The sequence below is a fragment of the Pinus tabuliformis genome, chromosome 1_2 (assembly GCF_031772625.1).
Source record: "Pinus tabuliformis cultivar Carrire ecotype Pingquan chromosome 1_2, CPIR1, whole genome shotgun sequence".
NCBI classification, from domain to species: Eukaryota; Viridiplantae; Streptophyta; class Pinopsida; order Pinales; family Pinaceae; genus Pinus; species Pinus tabuliformis.
The window spans coordinates 1,151,803,621-1,151,820,407 of record NC_142298.1 but is presented as its reverse complement, the minus strand read 5'-3'; the positions used below and the strand labels follow the sequence as shown (position 1 = coordinate 1,151,820,407).

Below are 16,787 nucleotides of genomic sequence, written 5' to 3'. Positions count from 1 at the left end.
TGTGGTCCATGCTAAGGCAATTATACTGTGCTATAAGGTCGCTGGTTCAATAGTTAGTTCATCTCCTTATTGGGGGTGATATTCCTATCACTCTTATAATCCTAGCTATAAGGTAACATAGCTATTGGGAGTGGGAGATCTAATTTCGTACCTAAAGGGGCATGATGGCGGCCAGTCTTAAAGAGCGCTTGACCCTAAGGTGAACGGTATTTGAGCTTCTCTTGATATTTTGTGCATTTGGAGTGTCTTCTCAGTTAGTGATGAATGCAAATCTCTAGAGAGACCTTTTATATATTATGAGTTTAGATTAAGTGTGTTGGACTTGATATTCACTCTAAATATCTTGTGAACCCTAAAATGCACCACATTGCATATTCATGAAGTGACTTTATATAACTTTGGCATGTTTTTACCACTCACCACTCAGATAGAGTAGGTTATATAAATTTTGGGGCCATTATTTTAAAACCAAAGTGAGGTGTGGTATTTTGATGTAAATGCAGTATTTTCATTGTGGTGCTTATGGATCACATGTGCTTAATTTTCAAAATGTGGTGCTTATGGATCACACATGCTTGATTTTCAAGATAAAATGGTTTAAAATTTGTTGAGTGATCTCTATATTATTTTCAAATGCATGACAAGGGTTAGATTTTCTTAAGTAGAATTTGTTGGATTAAAACAAGAACGTGGCAGACACCAAGGAGATTTGTGGTAAAGAGCAATGTGATCTTTTGAATAGTTTCAAGGATCATAAAGAAAATAATACAAAGTCGAGTCAATAGTAAGAGCACTTTTTATAGCATGGTCCTTGGCTTCTCTTGACATTTTTTTGTCTTTCAACAATTGTGAAAAAAGCATTAATTACTGCTATGTTATACCTTAGGACCTTTACTTTGCCACATATAGTGCTATTGCTAGTTATTTTAGACGTGGAAAATGACAAGTTTAAAATCAAACAAATAATTGATAGATAATATGATAATATGAGTTTACACAAATAATATTGTTAGAATCTATATCTACAATTCATTGTGCCAAACACATATTAACTTTGGAGTTGTCTACTAAGACTACAATTTTGTCATTTTTCATTTATATATATAATTATTTTTTATTTAAAAAAATTAAATAAAAGAGTGTTCAAATTATTTTTCGAAAGGTGAAAATAGATTAAATTTATGCCAGCTTTTATCAAAATCTTACTTTTCTTTAGGAATTACCAAAAGACGTTCTTCACCTCGGCTCGAGAATGCCTGATGAAGGCTCAATGACTGCCAAAACGATATCGAAATTTGTCGTAGATTTTGACCACTGGTTACCTCTTAATGTTGTCTCAGGAGCCGGAGAACGTCTAACCTGGTCAGGACCTGCATCCGCACAATCCAGATCTATGAAAGCAGGCCTTGTTGGGAAGGAAGTTGTTCTTTCTTACTTGTCAGCATCGACAGCACGCGGGACATGAAGGGTGCAAAGCTGCTGCTGCTTGCGTGCACAGAAGAACAACTGTAATCACTCTAATCCCTTCTCCCACGAATAACTGCCCTCCAATGTGGGATCCATAACTTCTATTGCTCTCTCAGATTTATACAGTTTCCATGCCTGCTTGGCCATTATCAACAAAACCAGTGTTGGCAAATGTTCGGCATAAGGATATGAACATTTTTAAAAACATTTTACTGGAAAAATGGGGTCCACGGTCAATTACCCCTTCAATGAGAAACTCCCATATCTTGAGCCAAACTCTAGTGCTGACGTGGCTCTGTATTTATGGTCGAGTAAAACATTGCTTGCTTTAATATCTCTGTGGATGATCTGAATATCAGACTCCTCGTGAAGATAGGCCAGCGGACGCACTATTCCAACTATGATTTCATACCTCTCTTTCCAGTGAAGCGAATGTCGTTTTGTTGTATCTACCATTAACGCACCAGAGTCTTAAAAAAATCAGCAAGGTATATGCACAAATTGAATCAATACAACATATGTGATGAGCCAAGTAGCTCAAGAGCGAGTAGAGACCAAATAAAATCTGGTCGAGACTACTGTTCCGGAGGTATTCGTAAATTAGCAGCCTCTCTGACCGTTCAACGGAGCAACCAAGCAATTTCACTAGATTCATCTGCTGAATACGATTGATGAGATTTGATTCATTCAGAAATTCAACGTCTCCTTGCTTTGAACTTACACGCAATCTTTTCACTGCAACCTCTCTGCCATCAGGTAGAATCCCCTGCAAATCAAGTAATATTATTTGTATTTTTAGTTGATAATCCTGAACCTATTTAGCGAGCTGTTTTCCTGATCCTTCACAATAGAAATAATTGTCCACGTTTTTGGAAAATGTGGTTTATCATCTTAATGTTGCTGATGAAGAATCACATTTATGGTCGAAACGGATAGACAATTATTTCAATTACGGGATGGACTAATAATTGTAGACTCTTTTGGAAAATAGGGTTTATCATGGGTACCGGTCGGAGGTATTGGAGAGCATCGTATCCCAAGTTTCCTCATCCTGGGAAGTTTTGGAGCTGGTAGGAAACGCTCCAAAATTGTTTGAAGCTTTAACGGGTATTTTGTAGCTTTTTGCTTTACTGCAACAAATTTTTGACATTTTGGGAGCTTCAATGCAATGAGTAATTGTAAATTTAGGTGTATTTGACGTTGCAACTCATGGAATTGTAGGAAGAGAAGGGTATGTTGTTGGTTTAGATCTGGATATAAGTCTGGAACTAAGAGAAACAACTCATTTACGGAATGCCATTCTATCCAAATGAAGATGATGCTTCTGGCCTATCCTAATCTTTGTCATTGTAAAGCTATTCATTCTCCTCATATACACGGATGGTGGATGGATATAAAAGCATTTAGACATATTGGACAAGAGATGGAATACTAAAAAAAATAATAATTTTTAAGAAGAGTTTCGGCATAAATCACATGTAGAAAGGTTTTCTACATGTGATTTACTCCGAAACTCTTCTTAAAAATGTTATGGATCACAGAAGCCTCAATTCAACAAAAAAAAATTGAAATTATGAATATAAATATTATTAAAAAAAAATTGAATTCAATTTTCATATTTATTTAAGTATAAAATATATATTAACTTAGAAATTTATAATTTTATTATACAAACTTTCTTTAAAATAACATTGGTTTTAAACTCTAGTGTTTTATTTTTTTAATTATTATTAATATATATTTTATTTTTTCATATATATATATATATATATATATATATATATTTTGGTGAGGTTACATCAAGGGCAAGGAATTGGCCTAGTGACTTAACATATAACCTTGCATTAAATCACTTAATCAAGTCATAACAATTTTTTTCAGGTTTGGGAGTTCTGCATGTTTCTTTGCTCCAAAGGAATTTGATTGGCAAATTGTTGATAGATTAATATTTTGATTTTTTTTTGCAGTGTTTCAAACTTGAATCTTTTACATATTTCTTTGCAAGATGGAATTTCATTGGCAACTTTTTGATGGAAATAAATAAATTATTTTATTTTTAGTTTTAATATATATTAAATTTTAATATATAATATTATTGGTGTTTCCGGTAAATTAGGTGTTCCCTGTAAATTTGGACAAAACTTCTAGCCGTGCCAGCTGAGAAAACAATCATATAACATTTATTTGAATTTTGAATACCTATTTCACATAATACTCTGGCATCATAATAAATTGTTTCAAAGAACTGAAAAGAAAAAGTTAACGGGACACATCTTAAATCTTTAAGAGTAAATGAAGTAGCAACTTAAAGACCTCTGGTTCCAAAATTCTGTTCGCAACATTTCAAATGAGAGAAGAAATTCCACTTCCATATCCCTATGGATGCAATTAATCCAACGGTAGCGGCTACTAAGACCAAAGCTATCCCCAACACCTTATATCTCTTGCCTTTTGCATAAAATTTACAGGAAAAAAAAAAATATTAGCAAATTCGCCATGGTTTAATTCACTAAAATATTTTTTTGGTTTTTTTTTAATGGTAGATTTTGGAATATTCTGGAAATATTTAATGAAAAATAATTAAATGTAAAATTTTCATGTTCTAATGTTTGGTTAAGAGTTCATTTGAGTTCATTTTCCTTAGATCTATGGAAATAGATTAACTGTCCAAAACCTAACCACTTGAAAGAGTGAAAGTCTGTGTTTTTACTTACTACCGGTAGATAATTCTAAATAGTATGGTTTTCCTTAAGTAACAAATAACAGTGATGAGTCAACCTGTATTAGCCCATAACACCAATAATAGTTATCCCTATTGTTAGTTTAACAACTGAGTTATTTTCCTAATATTTAAAAAACTAAATGTAAAATTTTCCAAATATTCCAAAATCAATATCTTAAAATATTCCTCAATCTATAATCAAATAAATTTCATCTTTACCATGAGATTAAACTAAATATAATTTTTTCAAAATATTCCAAAAACAAAATTTTAAAATATTCCTGCATCTATAATCAAATTAATTTCAAGTTTCTAAAATTTTCAATATTCCAAATCAAAATCTTAAAATATTCCTGAATCTATAATCAAATTAATTTCAGATTACAATCGCATTAAAGTCAAAAAGCAACTCATTAACCCTGATCGTGCTCCCAGAGTTCCAGTTGGGCATGACAATATATTTGCCGGGGCATAACTTAGGCACAATCCGCAGTTCGCTGAAGACAGATCTTTCCAACACTGTGCCACACTGTAGGCAATCTCCGTTAAACTAGAAGGTCCAGAGACTGAATCTGCAACAAAAATTATTGGATTCTGTGTAGCTTTCACGGTAATATTGAACAACATGCTTCTAACATCTAATGGGGATAGTTGCGGTTGACTGTTGTTCGTAGGGCCGCAAAGAACATTCACTGGCCCAGTCTCAATATCATCGGAATAAAACTGAAAATTGTCGTAACGTAAGAAGCAGTCGTCCAGTTGAATAAATCCAGGTTCAGCGTTATGGCATCCCTGAAGCAGCCTTGATTTCGCCGTAGATGTGCATTGTTGGCAATCAGAAGGGTTTAAATCTCCCCGGCATTGGACAAGCCCATAAACTGAACAAATTATGTTGTCCTCCACGCAAATAGATGATACATTGTATCCACTGGGATAGACGTTGGTCACCAGTGGGTCCATAACCTGGTTCAGATGACTCTGGAATGCGCTACAGTTTGTATATTTGTTTTTCCCACAATAATCCCAAACAAAATTAGTGTGAGGATCAGCGGTTGAGAGACGCATAAACATACAAACATTAAAGATAACTGGCATGGAGTTGATTAAAGATTTTATCTTTTTTTCCATCGCTCTTACCGCAGGGCAGGGCCTGCAAATGGGCGTTGTCTACCTAGCTGGTAAATTTGCCATAAGGCAAAAAGTTGCTTTTGTAATTGATCTTTAATGTTGTTTTTATAAATTCAACACTATTAAAAATGGGTTTACACCCAAAATCTTAAAACTAGACAATTTTAATTTGGATTTCCCAAAATTTCTCCTAGATTGTAAGTTGTGGGTGGCCCTGCTTGGAAGGTCCCAAGAATTTTCTACTTAACAATGGTGAAGACCCCAAACATTCTCTTTGATGAAACCATGATTGGAGCTTCCCAGTCTCTGGAATGACGGAATCTAGCACGAGGCTAGTTGTAACGCCCTGCGGTTGATACCAACCGGGCGCGCGCTCCACCCGCTCCACGAAAATGACTAAGGCATGAAATAAGAACAGCGAGCGACCAAAGGCGTGGCATGTTATTATGTGCGGAGGAATTGGCGTTCAAAGGTTTATAGGGGCGAGTCATGGGAGCTCGTTCACGAAGCCAACCGAGGAGCGTAGCCAAATGAAGGGCAAGCTGGTGGGGCGGTCCTGCGCCATGGGCGGGCCGACCACACGATGGCATTGTATATCGTTTGAAGGCGCATCGGTTGGAGATATGTGGAAGGGTCGGCCGAGGTCGTGACCTCCACGCAAGGAGGCGTATAAACAAGCGATGAGGCTGGACATTTGAACCATCGCTCTTCGCACTTGATCTCAACAAGAGATGCGAGGGACAAGGGGTGCAGCGCGGTATTGATACAAGAGATGTGCCCGCCCGCCGGTCATGGCTGCACGATGAACTCGGCATAGTGTTGGGTGGACGAAGGCGCGGGTGGAGGGCGTTCTAAGGCGCCCGCCCGCCGGAACGTTGAACGAGTTTTGGGTTGTGTTGGGCGTGGGTTGTGCACGGGTGCGCCCGCCCATTCGGGCAAAGAAAACTTGTGTTGTAAATCGGTTAAGTTGTGGTGAGACCACCGTGCGCTCTTGCACGGGTGGGCGCCCGACTTGGGTAAAACGCTGGTGTAGCCAAGCTCCCAATCACTTGTAAAAATTCTTCATATATAATAAAAGAATTCTCTTTGCATATGATGTGTTCATGTTGTTGTTCTATAGTGTTGTTATATTAATGGTTTCCGCACATTAATATGTTATTCATGTTTTATGATGAATGTTAAGGCGTAGTTCGTAAAGTAATGTAACAATGGTGAATGTTAATTACTTAGGCGGTGCCGCACCCGGCCAATTTAACGAAAAAAGAATTGGGGGCGTGACAGGTGGTATCGGAGCAGGTTCACAGGTGGTGAAGCCGTTGCTTGATGAACGCAGAGAACAGACATGTACGCAGGGAAAAGTTGTGGAGAAATCGTGGATTAACAGTCTGGGTTTCGTGGACTTGATGGTTCATGGCAAGACCATTCAAGCTCTGGTGGACACAAGGGCCACTCATAACTTCATGACGACACAGTTAGCAAAAGAAGTTGGACTGACGATCTTCCCATCGAATGTGGAAGTCAAGGCAGTGAACTCTAGAGCTAAAGTGGCGGGTTTGGTACACGAAGTTCCTGTGCAGATAAAACACTGGAAGGGTCAGTTGGACTTCAGAGTGATGGAGATGAACGACTTCGATATGATACTCAGACAGGATTTCTTGAAGGGCAACAGGGCTATTGTTGTCCCCTTCTGTGATGAGGTGGTGCTGGTTGGACAGTCACAAACTTGGACTTTGCCCACTCATAGGTAAAGGAGGGAAGTCAAGGTGCAGCATGTTTTGGCACTGAGTTTGGAGAAGGCTATGAAGGAGTCAAATATGGAGACATATGCGGTGATGTTCAAGGATGTCGAAGGTGATGGAGTGGGGACGCCTGTTTCAGCGGAGATTTCTGAGGTGCTGACCAAATATGCAGATTTGATGCCTGATGAGCTACCAAAGAAGCTTCCACCAAGGCGTGCAGTGGACCATAGCATTGAGCTGGAGCCAGGAAAGCAACCTCCGGCTAAAGCACCTTATCGGTTGTCAGGCCCTGAGTTGGAGGAATTGAAACCACAGCTAAAGGAGTTAGCTGATGCACGTTTCATCAGACCTTCAAGGTCCCCTTATGGAGCTCCAGTATTGTTCCAGTGAAATAAGGATTTGAATGAGCTAGGATGTACTGTGATTACCGTGCATTGAACAAGCATACTGTAAGGAACAGGTATCCTTTGCCATTGGCTGTTGATTGCTTTGATAAGCTTGTGAAAGCCCGAGTGTTTTCCAAGCTGGACTTGAGGCATGGGTATTATTAGGTGCGGATAGTTGAAGGAGACGAGAAGAAGACCGCGATAGTAACAAGGTATGGTAGCTTTGACTTCCTTGTTATGCCATTCGGGTCGTGTAATGCCCCTGCTACGTTTTGCACTTTGATGAATGATGTCCTACGACCATACTTGGATTCGTTCGTAGTAGTATACTTGGACGATATAGTGGTGTTCAGTGACAACATGGAGGATCATAAGAAGCACTTGGCGATGGTGTTCGAGGCACTGAGGGCAAATCAGTTGTTCTTGAAGAAGTCTAAGTGTGTGTTCACTCAGACCGAGATTCTGTTCCTTGGGCATATTGTTGGTCAAGGGTACATACGGATGGAGCCGAGCAGAGTGAAGGCGATCGAGGACTGGGTTGAACCGAAGAATGTCCATGAGATGAGGGTGTTTTTGGGCATGACCAACTACCAACGGAAGTTCGTAGAGGGGTACTCCAAGGTAACATCATCACTGACAGACCTATTGAAGAAAGACAAGAGGTGGAGTTGGACGGATAAATGTCAGAAGGCATTTGATGATTTGAAGAGGAGGATGGTTACAGCACCGATACTAAAGTTGCCTGACTTCGAGAGACCGTTTGAGGTACACACTGATGCTTCGAATTTTGCCATAGGAGGGGTTCTTATGCAGGATGGGCATCCAGTGGCGTACGAGAGTCGGAAGTTGCAGGATAGAGAACGAAGGTATCCGGTCCATGAGAAGGAGATGACTGCAATCATTCACTGTCTTCATGTGTGGAGGCATTACCTGATTGGGAAGTCGTTTGTTGTCAAGATAGACAACGTTGCAGCAAGTTATTTTGCATCACAACTGAAGCTTTCTGCGAAGCAAGCTCGTTGGCAGGACTTCTTGGCAGAATTCGACATGACTATCGAGTATAGACCGGGAAGGCACAATGCGGTAGCAGATGCCCTTAGCAAGAAGGGACAACTTGCAGCATTGGAGGGTGAAGACCGGGCAGCTAGGAGTAGGAGTCGAGTTCAGATGTCAGAAGAGATGCAGAATAAGCTCAAGGAAAGTGTTGAAACCGATACTTTGGCGCAAAATATAGTGAAGCAGATAAAGGAGCGAAAGACACGAAAGTTATTTCTACGAGACGGGTTCTTGTTCTTTGGAAACCGACTCTATGTTCCAAAGTCATCTGGGCTCAGGAGGCACCTTTTGAAGGAGTGCCATGACTCGCCATGGGCTGGCCACCTAGGGATGCGTCGTTCTTTGGCGTTGTTGGAGAGAGGATTCTTTTGGGAGAAGATGCGAGAGGATGTAGAGGAGTATGTACATATGTGCATCATTTGTCAGCAGGACAAATTGGATACTCAGAGGCAAGGAGGACTATTGCAGCCTTTACCAATTCCTGAGAGACCATGGATGAGTGTCTCGATGGATTTCATCACTCAGTTGCCACAGGTTTAGGGGTATAATGAGATAATGGTCGTGGTTGATTGTTTTTCCAAGTATGTTGTATTTGTTCCAACAAAGATACCTTGTGGAGCCGAGCGGACTACGGAGTTGTTCTTTAAGAACATAGTGAAGTATTGGGGGATGCCATTAAGCATCGTGTCAGATAGAGATCTGCGTTTTACAAGCAGATTTGGACCACATTGTTCAAGTTAGTCGGGACAGAGTTGTTGATGAGTTCGAGTTACCAGCCGCAAACAGATGGGCAGACCGAGAGGATCAACGCATTGCTGGAGGACTACTGGAGACATTATGTGACGGCTGATCAAAAGAATTGACCTGAACTCTTGGATATTGCTCAGTTCAGCTACAATATTCAAAAGAGTTCTGCGACGGGGTATAGTCCATTTGAGTTGGTGAATGGGCAGATGCCAGTTGCACCGCATACCGTAGTGACAGGAGGTTTCTTGAGGAGTCCTCATGCGAAGAAGTTCATGAAGGCTTGGGATGAGACCTTGGAGTTGGCACGGTTGCGCTTGCATGAAGCTGCAAGGAGAATGAAGAAATGGGCTGATCGAGGAAGACAGGATGTGCACTTCAGTGTGGGAGATATGGTGTTTCTCAGGATTACTGGGGAGCAGTTTCAGCCAGCCAAGGGGACTACGAGCAAACTGACACGGAAGTATGAGGGACCATTCCGAGTGAAGAAGAGAGTGGGGGAAGTTGCTTATGAGCTGGAGCTTCCGCACCATATGCACATGAAGCATCCAGTTTTTCACATGAGTCAGTTGAAGAGATGCAGACTTGATGTTGATCATCCAGAGAGAGCTGAACCGCCGAGAGGACCAGCCGGGATTGTGGACAAGCCAGGACTGGAGTTGGAGAAGATTTTGAGCTTCAGAACTACAGGGATTGGTTGCCACATGAAGTGGGAATTTCTTGTCAGATGGAAGAATGCACCGGAGGAGGAAAGCTGGGAATCGGAGGACTCGCTTTGGAGATGGAAGAAGAAGATTGCAAAGTATGAACGGAAGATACTGAGGCAGTCGGGATTGTCGAGGGCAACAATGATTTCGAGTGGGGGAGGATGTAATGCCCTGCGGTTGATACCAACCAGGCGTGCGCTCCACCCGCTCCACGAAAATGACTAAGGCATGAAATAAGAACAGCGAGCGACCAAAGGCGTGGCATGTTATTATGTGCGGATGAATTGGCGTTCAAAGGTTTATAGGGGCGAGTCATGGGAGCTCGTTCACGAAGCCGACCGAGGAGCGTAGCCAAACGAAGGGCGAGCTGGTGGGGCGGTCCCACGCCATGGGCAGGCCGACCACACGATGGCGTTGTATATCGTTTGAAGGCGCGTCGGTTGGAGATATGTGGAAGGGTCGGCCAAGGGCGCAACCTCCACGCAAGGAGGCGTATAAACAAGCAGTGAGGCTAGACATTTGAACCATCGCTCTTCGCACTTGATCTCAACAAGAGATGTGAGGTACAAGAGGTGCAGCGCGGTATTGATACAAGAGATGTGCCCGCCCGCCGGGCACGGCTGCACGATGAACTCGGCATAGTGTTGGGTGGACGAAGGCGCGGGTGGAGGGCGTTCTAAGGTGCCTGCCCGCCGGAACGTTCAATGAGTTTTGGGTTGTGTTGGGCGTGGGTTGTGCATAGGCACGCCCGCCCGTTCGGGCAAAGAAAACTTGTGTTGTAAATCGGTTAAGTCGTGGTGAGACCACCGTGCGCTCTTGCATGGGTGGGCGCCCGACTTGGGTAAAACGCTGGTGGAGCCAAGCTCCCGGTCACTTGTAAAAATTCTTCATATATAATAAAAGAATTCTCTTTGCATATGATGTGTTCATGCTGCTGTTCTATGGTGTTGTTATATTAATGGTTTCCACACATTAATATGTTATTCATGTTTTATGATGAATGTTAAGGTGTAGTTCGTAAAGTAATGTAACAATGGTGAATGTTAATTACTTAGGCGGTGCCGCATCCGGCCAATTTAATGAAAAAAGAATTGGGGGCGTGACACTAGTGGTCGAGATAGTCCCAATAGTTCTTCCAATAAATTCGGCTATGCAACCCCCTTTGATTGCAAACATGGTCGAAGCACCAGAAGAGGCGAGTTCAACGAGTTGCTTGCCCAAGGTGTGGCAATGATCCCCCATAGGGTGATGTCGATATTATAGCGAGACATGTCTTCCAAGATGAGAGTTTTCCTAGGTGTTTTAGAGCCATCTCTTCAATGAATGGTGGAAGTTGGAGAAGTGGACTTGACAATGCCAATGATGTCGACAATTGAGCCAAGGTTTGCAGATTTATTTTCATCTATAGATTTAAAACGGAAACGGTGGAAAGGAATTGTCCAAACATCATCTAAGGAAGGTTCAACAACAGAAGTTGTAGAGAGGGAGACTTCCCATTTGCTATCCAGATGGTTGTAATTTGTGTTTGTTGGTTTCATAGTGGCAGAGAGAGGAAAGGAACAGAAAAACATCAAGAATATGGTGAAGAGTGAACATACACATTGTTTTGGAAAAAAGTGCAACTGACTTCTTTGAGAATGATAAGTGAGCCCAATTGGAGGGCACCAGAGACGACATGGCCATTGTAAGCAGACATAAGAAAATTTTTTGTGCTGAGAGGTACCGTTGGAGAGGGAAATGCGGTAGCATTGGGACGATGTCTTTGTGAAAGCAAGAAGGTCGAGTTCAATGATTTGGAGAAATGGTTGGATCGTTGTAGAGCAAGCGAGCAACAAAGTGATGGCATTCACTGTCATGGAAACCTCCATGATGACGAGGAAAGGAGGTGTCCTGAAAGGTGAAAGCTCGTAAAATGTTGTCAACATTGGAAGAGAAGCGGAAATAAAGTAGTGAGCACAATCGTTCACAGGATTGGCATACTTTGGAGCCAAATGAAAGAAGAACGATTTACAATTTAGATTGTTGCCAATAGTCAGATATCTAGCAATCCTTGTCAACCTCCAAATGCCATGTTTTTTCAAGTTCCCACTTTCGACTTCGGAGATTGCTATTCGTTTCAATATCCAGACCATCCAGAGGTATGAAAAAGAATTCAATAGAACATCGCATCTGCTCTCAAGCGAAACTTTACGAGAATGGGCCACATTTTAAAAGTGTTGACATTACGAGTTGTGACATGCGATGAAACCGCCAGAAATGGATCGCTAGTGTTAAAGTGTTGGGATGGACGATAACAAATTAATAAAGTATTTGTCTGCAAAACCAAAGAAGCTTGAGCTCCAGAATGCCTGATGAAGGATCAGCGGCCGCCGAAAAGATATCGGCAGGTGTCGTAGCTTCTGACGACCGGTTACCTCTTAATGTTGTCTCAGGAGCAGGAGGACGTCTAACCTGGTCGGGACCTGCGTCCGCGCAGTCCAGATCTATGAAAGCAGGCCTTGTTGGGGAAGGAAGTTGTTCTTCCTTACTTGTCAGCATCGACACCACGCGGGACATTGAAGGCCGCAAAACTGCTGCTCCTTGCGTGCACAGAAGACCAACTGTAATCACTCTAATCCCTTCCTCCCACGAATAACTGCCCTCCAATGTGGGATCCATAAGTTCTATTGCTCTCTCAGATGTATACAATTTCCATGCTTGCTTGGCCAATATCAACAAAACCAGTGTTAGCAAATGTTCTGCATAAGGATATGGACATTTTTAAAAACATTTTACTGGAAAAATGGGGTCCACGGTCAATTACCGCTTCAATGAGAAACTCCATATCTTGAGCCAAACTCTGATTCTTTCTTCCGCTGATAATCTCAAGTACAAGCACTCCAAAGCTGAATACATCTACTTTCTCTGTCAGCTGTCCACGTAAGGCGTACTCAGGAGCCATGTAACCTCTGCACAATGAAATCTTGATTTCTTGAGTCTATGCATATCTACGAGTTGGGGCTGGTTCATGTATTGTGATTCATTATAATGTCAAGTTGGGTAAATTCTTACAAAGTTCCTGCAACTCTAGTGCTGACGTGGCTCTGATCTTCCGCAAAGAACTTGGCTAACCCAAAATCTGTTATTTTGGCTCTGTAATTATTGTCGAGTAGAATATTGCTTGCTTTAATATCTCTGTGGATGATCCGAATGTCAGACTCCTCGTGAAGATAGGCCAGCCCACGCGCTATTCCAAGTATGATTTCATACCTCCTTTTCCAGTGAAGCGAATGCCGTTTTGTTGTATCTGCCATTAATGCACCAGAGTCATTAAAAAAATCAGCAAGGTCTATGCACAAACTGAATCAAACCAGCATTCGTTAAGTAGATCAAGAGCGAGTAGAGACCAAATAAAATCTGGTCGAGACTACTGTTCCGTAGGTATTCGTAAATTAACAGTCTCTCTGAGCGTTCAACGGAGCAACCAAGCAATTTCACTAGATTTCTGTGCTGAATACGATTGATGAGATTTGCTTCATTCAGAAATTCAACGTCTCCTTGCTTTGAACCTATGCGCAGCCGTTTCACTGCAACCTCTCTGCCATCAGGTAGAATCCCCTGCAAATCAGCGAATATTATTTGTATTTTTAGTTGATAATCTTGAACATTTTTATTGAGAAAGATGTCTTTCCGATTTATCACATAGTAGAAATAATTGTCAAAGTTTTTGGAAAAGATGGTTCATTATTTAAATGGTTTTGATGAAGAACCACATTTAATGATTAAAAGCCTGTAAACCATTATTTCAATTATGTAATAGACTAATCATGAAGGCTTTTTTAGAAAATGTGGTTCATTAATTATGTAATAGACTAATCATGGTGGGCTCTTTTAGAAAATGTGGTTCATCATTTTAATAGTCTTGATGAAGAACCACATTTGATAATTGTCTTGATGAAAAACCAGATTTGATAATTAGAAACAAATAAATAATATTTCAATTATGTGATAAACTTTGAAGACAGTTTTCTAAATATTTCTTTTCACAGAAGTCACAAAAGCCTCCATTCAAATTATCCTAAACTTATGTAGATTGCAAATTCAGAAATATCTTAAAATCTGAAATCATCCTAAACTTATGTCTATCCCAAATTCAGAAATATCTTAAAATCTGATGATGTTGGAAAAAAAAAGTCAAACAAATAACCCTCTATTCAACTCATTCTAAACTTATTTCTAAACTTATGTTGATTAAATCACATTTGATAATTGAAAACAAATAAACAATTATTTCAATTATGTGATGAACTTGGAAGACAATTTTCTAAATATTTCTTTTCACAAAAGTCACAAAAACCTCCCTTCAAATCATCCTAAACTTATGTCAATTACAAATTCAAAAATATCTTAAAATCTGATGCTGAAGAAAATAAAAAAGTCAAACCAATAACCCTACATTCAAATCATCCTAAACTTATGTTGATTGCAAATTCAGAAATATCTTAAAATCTGATGTTCAGGAACAAGTCAAACAAACAACCCTCTCTCCTCACCGTCAATTAACCTCTCCTCTCTCCAGACTATCAATTTCCCAAATATTATGCAATCGACATAACTATGCCACTTACCTAAAAGCTCTAACCTCAATATATATAATTTCACTTAAGTTTAGAAATGACTCACTTTAAAAACGGATCCAAAGCCTCCTTCGCCAAGCTTATTCTCTGTTCTAAAATCTGACGTAGCCTCTCTCACAGTATCATAAGTCCAAAATCAAAATTTTAAAATATTCGTGAATTTATAATCAAATTAATTTCAGCTTACAATCACATTAAACTCAAATTCGTCGTAAACTGTGAGAAGACGATACCGGATCCTGCAGGACGCTGCGAGTGAACGGAAATGTCTAGAAAATCATCAACATCATAACGCAAAAAGCAACTGCTTAAGCCAGATCGTGCTCCCAGAGTTCCTGGTGGGCATGACAATATATTTGCCAGGGCATAAATTAGGCACCATCCGCAGCTTGCTGAAGACAGATCTTTCCAACACTGTGCCATGCTGTACATACTAGAAGGTCCGGGGACTGAATCTGCAGCAAAAAGTGCCGGATTCTGTGTAGCTTTCACGGTAGTATCGAACAGCATGCGCCTTACTAATGGGGATAGTTGTGGCCGACCGCTGTTCCTAGGACCGCAAAGAACATTCACTGGTTCAGTCTCTTCGGAATAAAACTGAAAATTGTCGTAACGTAAGAAGCAGCCGTCCAGTTGAATAAATCCAGGTTCATTATTATCGCATCCATGAAGCAGCCTTGATTTCGCCGTAGATGCGCACTTTTGGCAATCGGAAGGCTTTAAATCTCCCCGGCACTGGACAAGCCCATAAACTGAACAAATTCTGTTGTGCACCACCACATTAGATGATACACTGTGTCCACTGGGATAGACGTTAGTCACCAGTGAGTCCATAACCTGGTTCAGATGACTGTGGAAGGCGCTACAGTTTGTATATTTGCTTTTCCCACAATAATCCCAAACAAAATTAGTGTGAGGACCAGCAGCTGAGAGACGCATAAATATACAAACATTAACGATAAGTGACATGGTGTTGATGAAAGCTTTTATCTTCCTTGCCATCGCTCCTAGGGCAGGGCACGGCCTGTAAATGGGCGTTGTCTACCAAGGTGCCAGAAGGCAAAAAGTTGCTGGAATCTGGCTTTTTTGTTTCTAGAATGAAATAAATTCAGTATTATCAAAATTGTTTGACATCTAAATCTTAAAACTAAATAATTTAAATTTAAATTTCTCAAAATTTTTATTAAATTTTATCAAAATCTTACCAAAATTTCTGTTGCTTTCTTGACACCCTGCAGCTCAATGCTCTTCCTTAATCGCCTGGCAATGTTAGAGCATTTCCATCTTCCAGAGACGAGGCCACACCAACACACGAACGCAGTATGGGATTTGAAAACACTGGTGGGTATTTATTAGTAAATGAAAAAACACTGTTCAATTACACGGTCCATGTTCTTGGAGTTGCAACTTTGCGACTGGCCATACACGGCATGGACTTTGACTCTAGTATCCACGGGTGAAAAAAATAAAAGATGTGTAAGCGAGTGGCTCCAGTGGCTCCATACGAAAATTGACGTGGACTTAGACGAAGTACAATGTACGGGGACGGCCCAAGTCGCCTTCAGAAGCCATGGATTATGAAAAGGAAAATTGGCATTTACTAGGTAATGAGTACAAAATTGAAGAGTGATTCGCCGGTGACTGATAGATAATATTTACGTAGTTGGAGGGGGAGAAATACTAAAGAACAGTTATATACGGGCAAAAATATTCAACACTTAAATATAAAAATGAGGAATGGAGATATATTTTTCCCTACCCAACTCTTATCATCATATCAAAATAGTCTCTCATATTTCAAAACACATATTTTTTATTTTCAGTTTTCTCAATCAAATCATCTTGGTGGTCAGTTGAGATGCTGACTTCTCGGTGGTGGAGATAGATAATTTTGATATAAATTATTTATATATATATATATATATATATAATATTATTAATTATTGTTTTTTATTTTATTTTATTTATTAAATATTATTATAATTATATTAGTAAATATGGTTAAAAACGTTATTTTAATCATTTATAAGTTAATTATTATTATTATTATAATATTATTAGTGAAATAAATATCTTGATATAAATTATATATATACAATAAGCTAATTATTAATTATTGTTTTTTTTAATCCTATCTATTAAATATTATTATAATTACATTAGTAAATGTGATAAAAACATTATTTTCCATCATTTATATGTCAATTAGTCATTATTATTAT

At 40.0% G+C, this 16,787-nt stretch overlaps 2 protein-coding genes across 2 annotated transcripts; both read right to left on the bottom strand.

The window, feature by feature from the left end:
* Positions 1-4,570: 4,570 nt before the first annotated feature.
* LOC149210293 (plasmodesmata-located protein 5-like) lies at positions 4,571-5,317 on the bottom strand. The gene has a single exon (XM_089398917.1). It carries the CDS (start codon positions 5,315-5,317, stop codon positions 4,571-4,573), a length of 747 nt encoding a protein of 248 aa, XP_089255043.1.
* A 6,930-nt stretch (positions 5,318-12,247) lies between these two features.
* Positions 12,248-15,567, bottom strand: LOC149210292 (cold-responsive protein kinase 1-like). The gene is made up of 5 exons (XM_089398916.1): positions 14,794-15,567; positions 13,360-13,546; positions 13,001-13,235; positions 12,753-12,897; positions 12,248-12,649 (listed from the first exon to the last, which is right to left on the bottom strand). Exons 1-5 carry the CDS (start codon positions 15,565-15,567, stop codon positions 12,248-12,250), a joined length of 1,743 nt encoding a protein of 580 aa, XP_089255042.1.
* Positions 15,568-16,787: the final 1,220 nt, after the last annotated feature.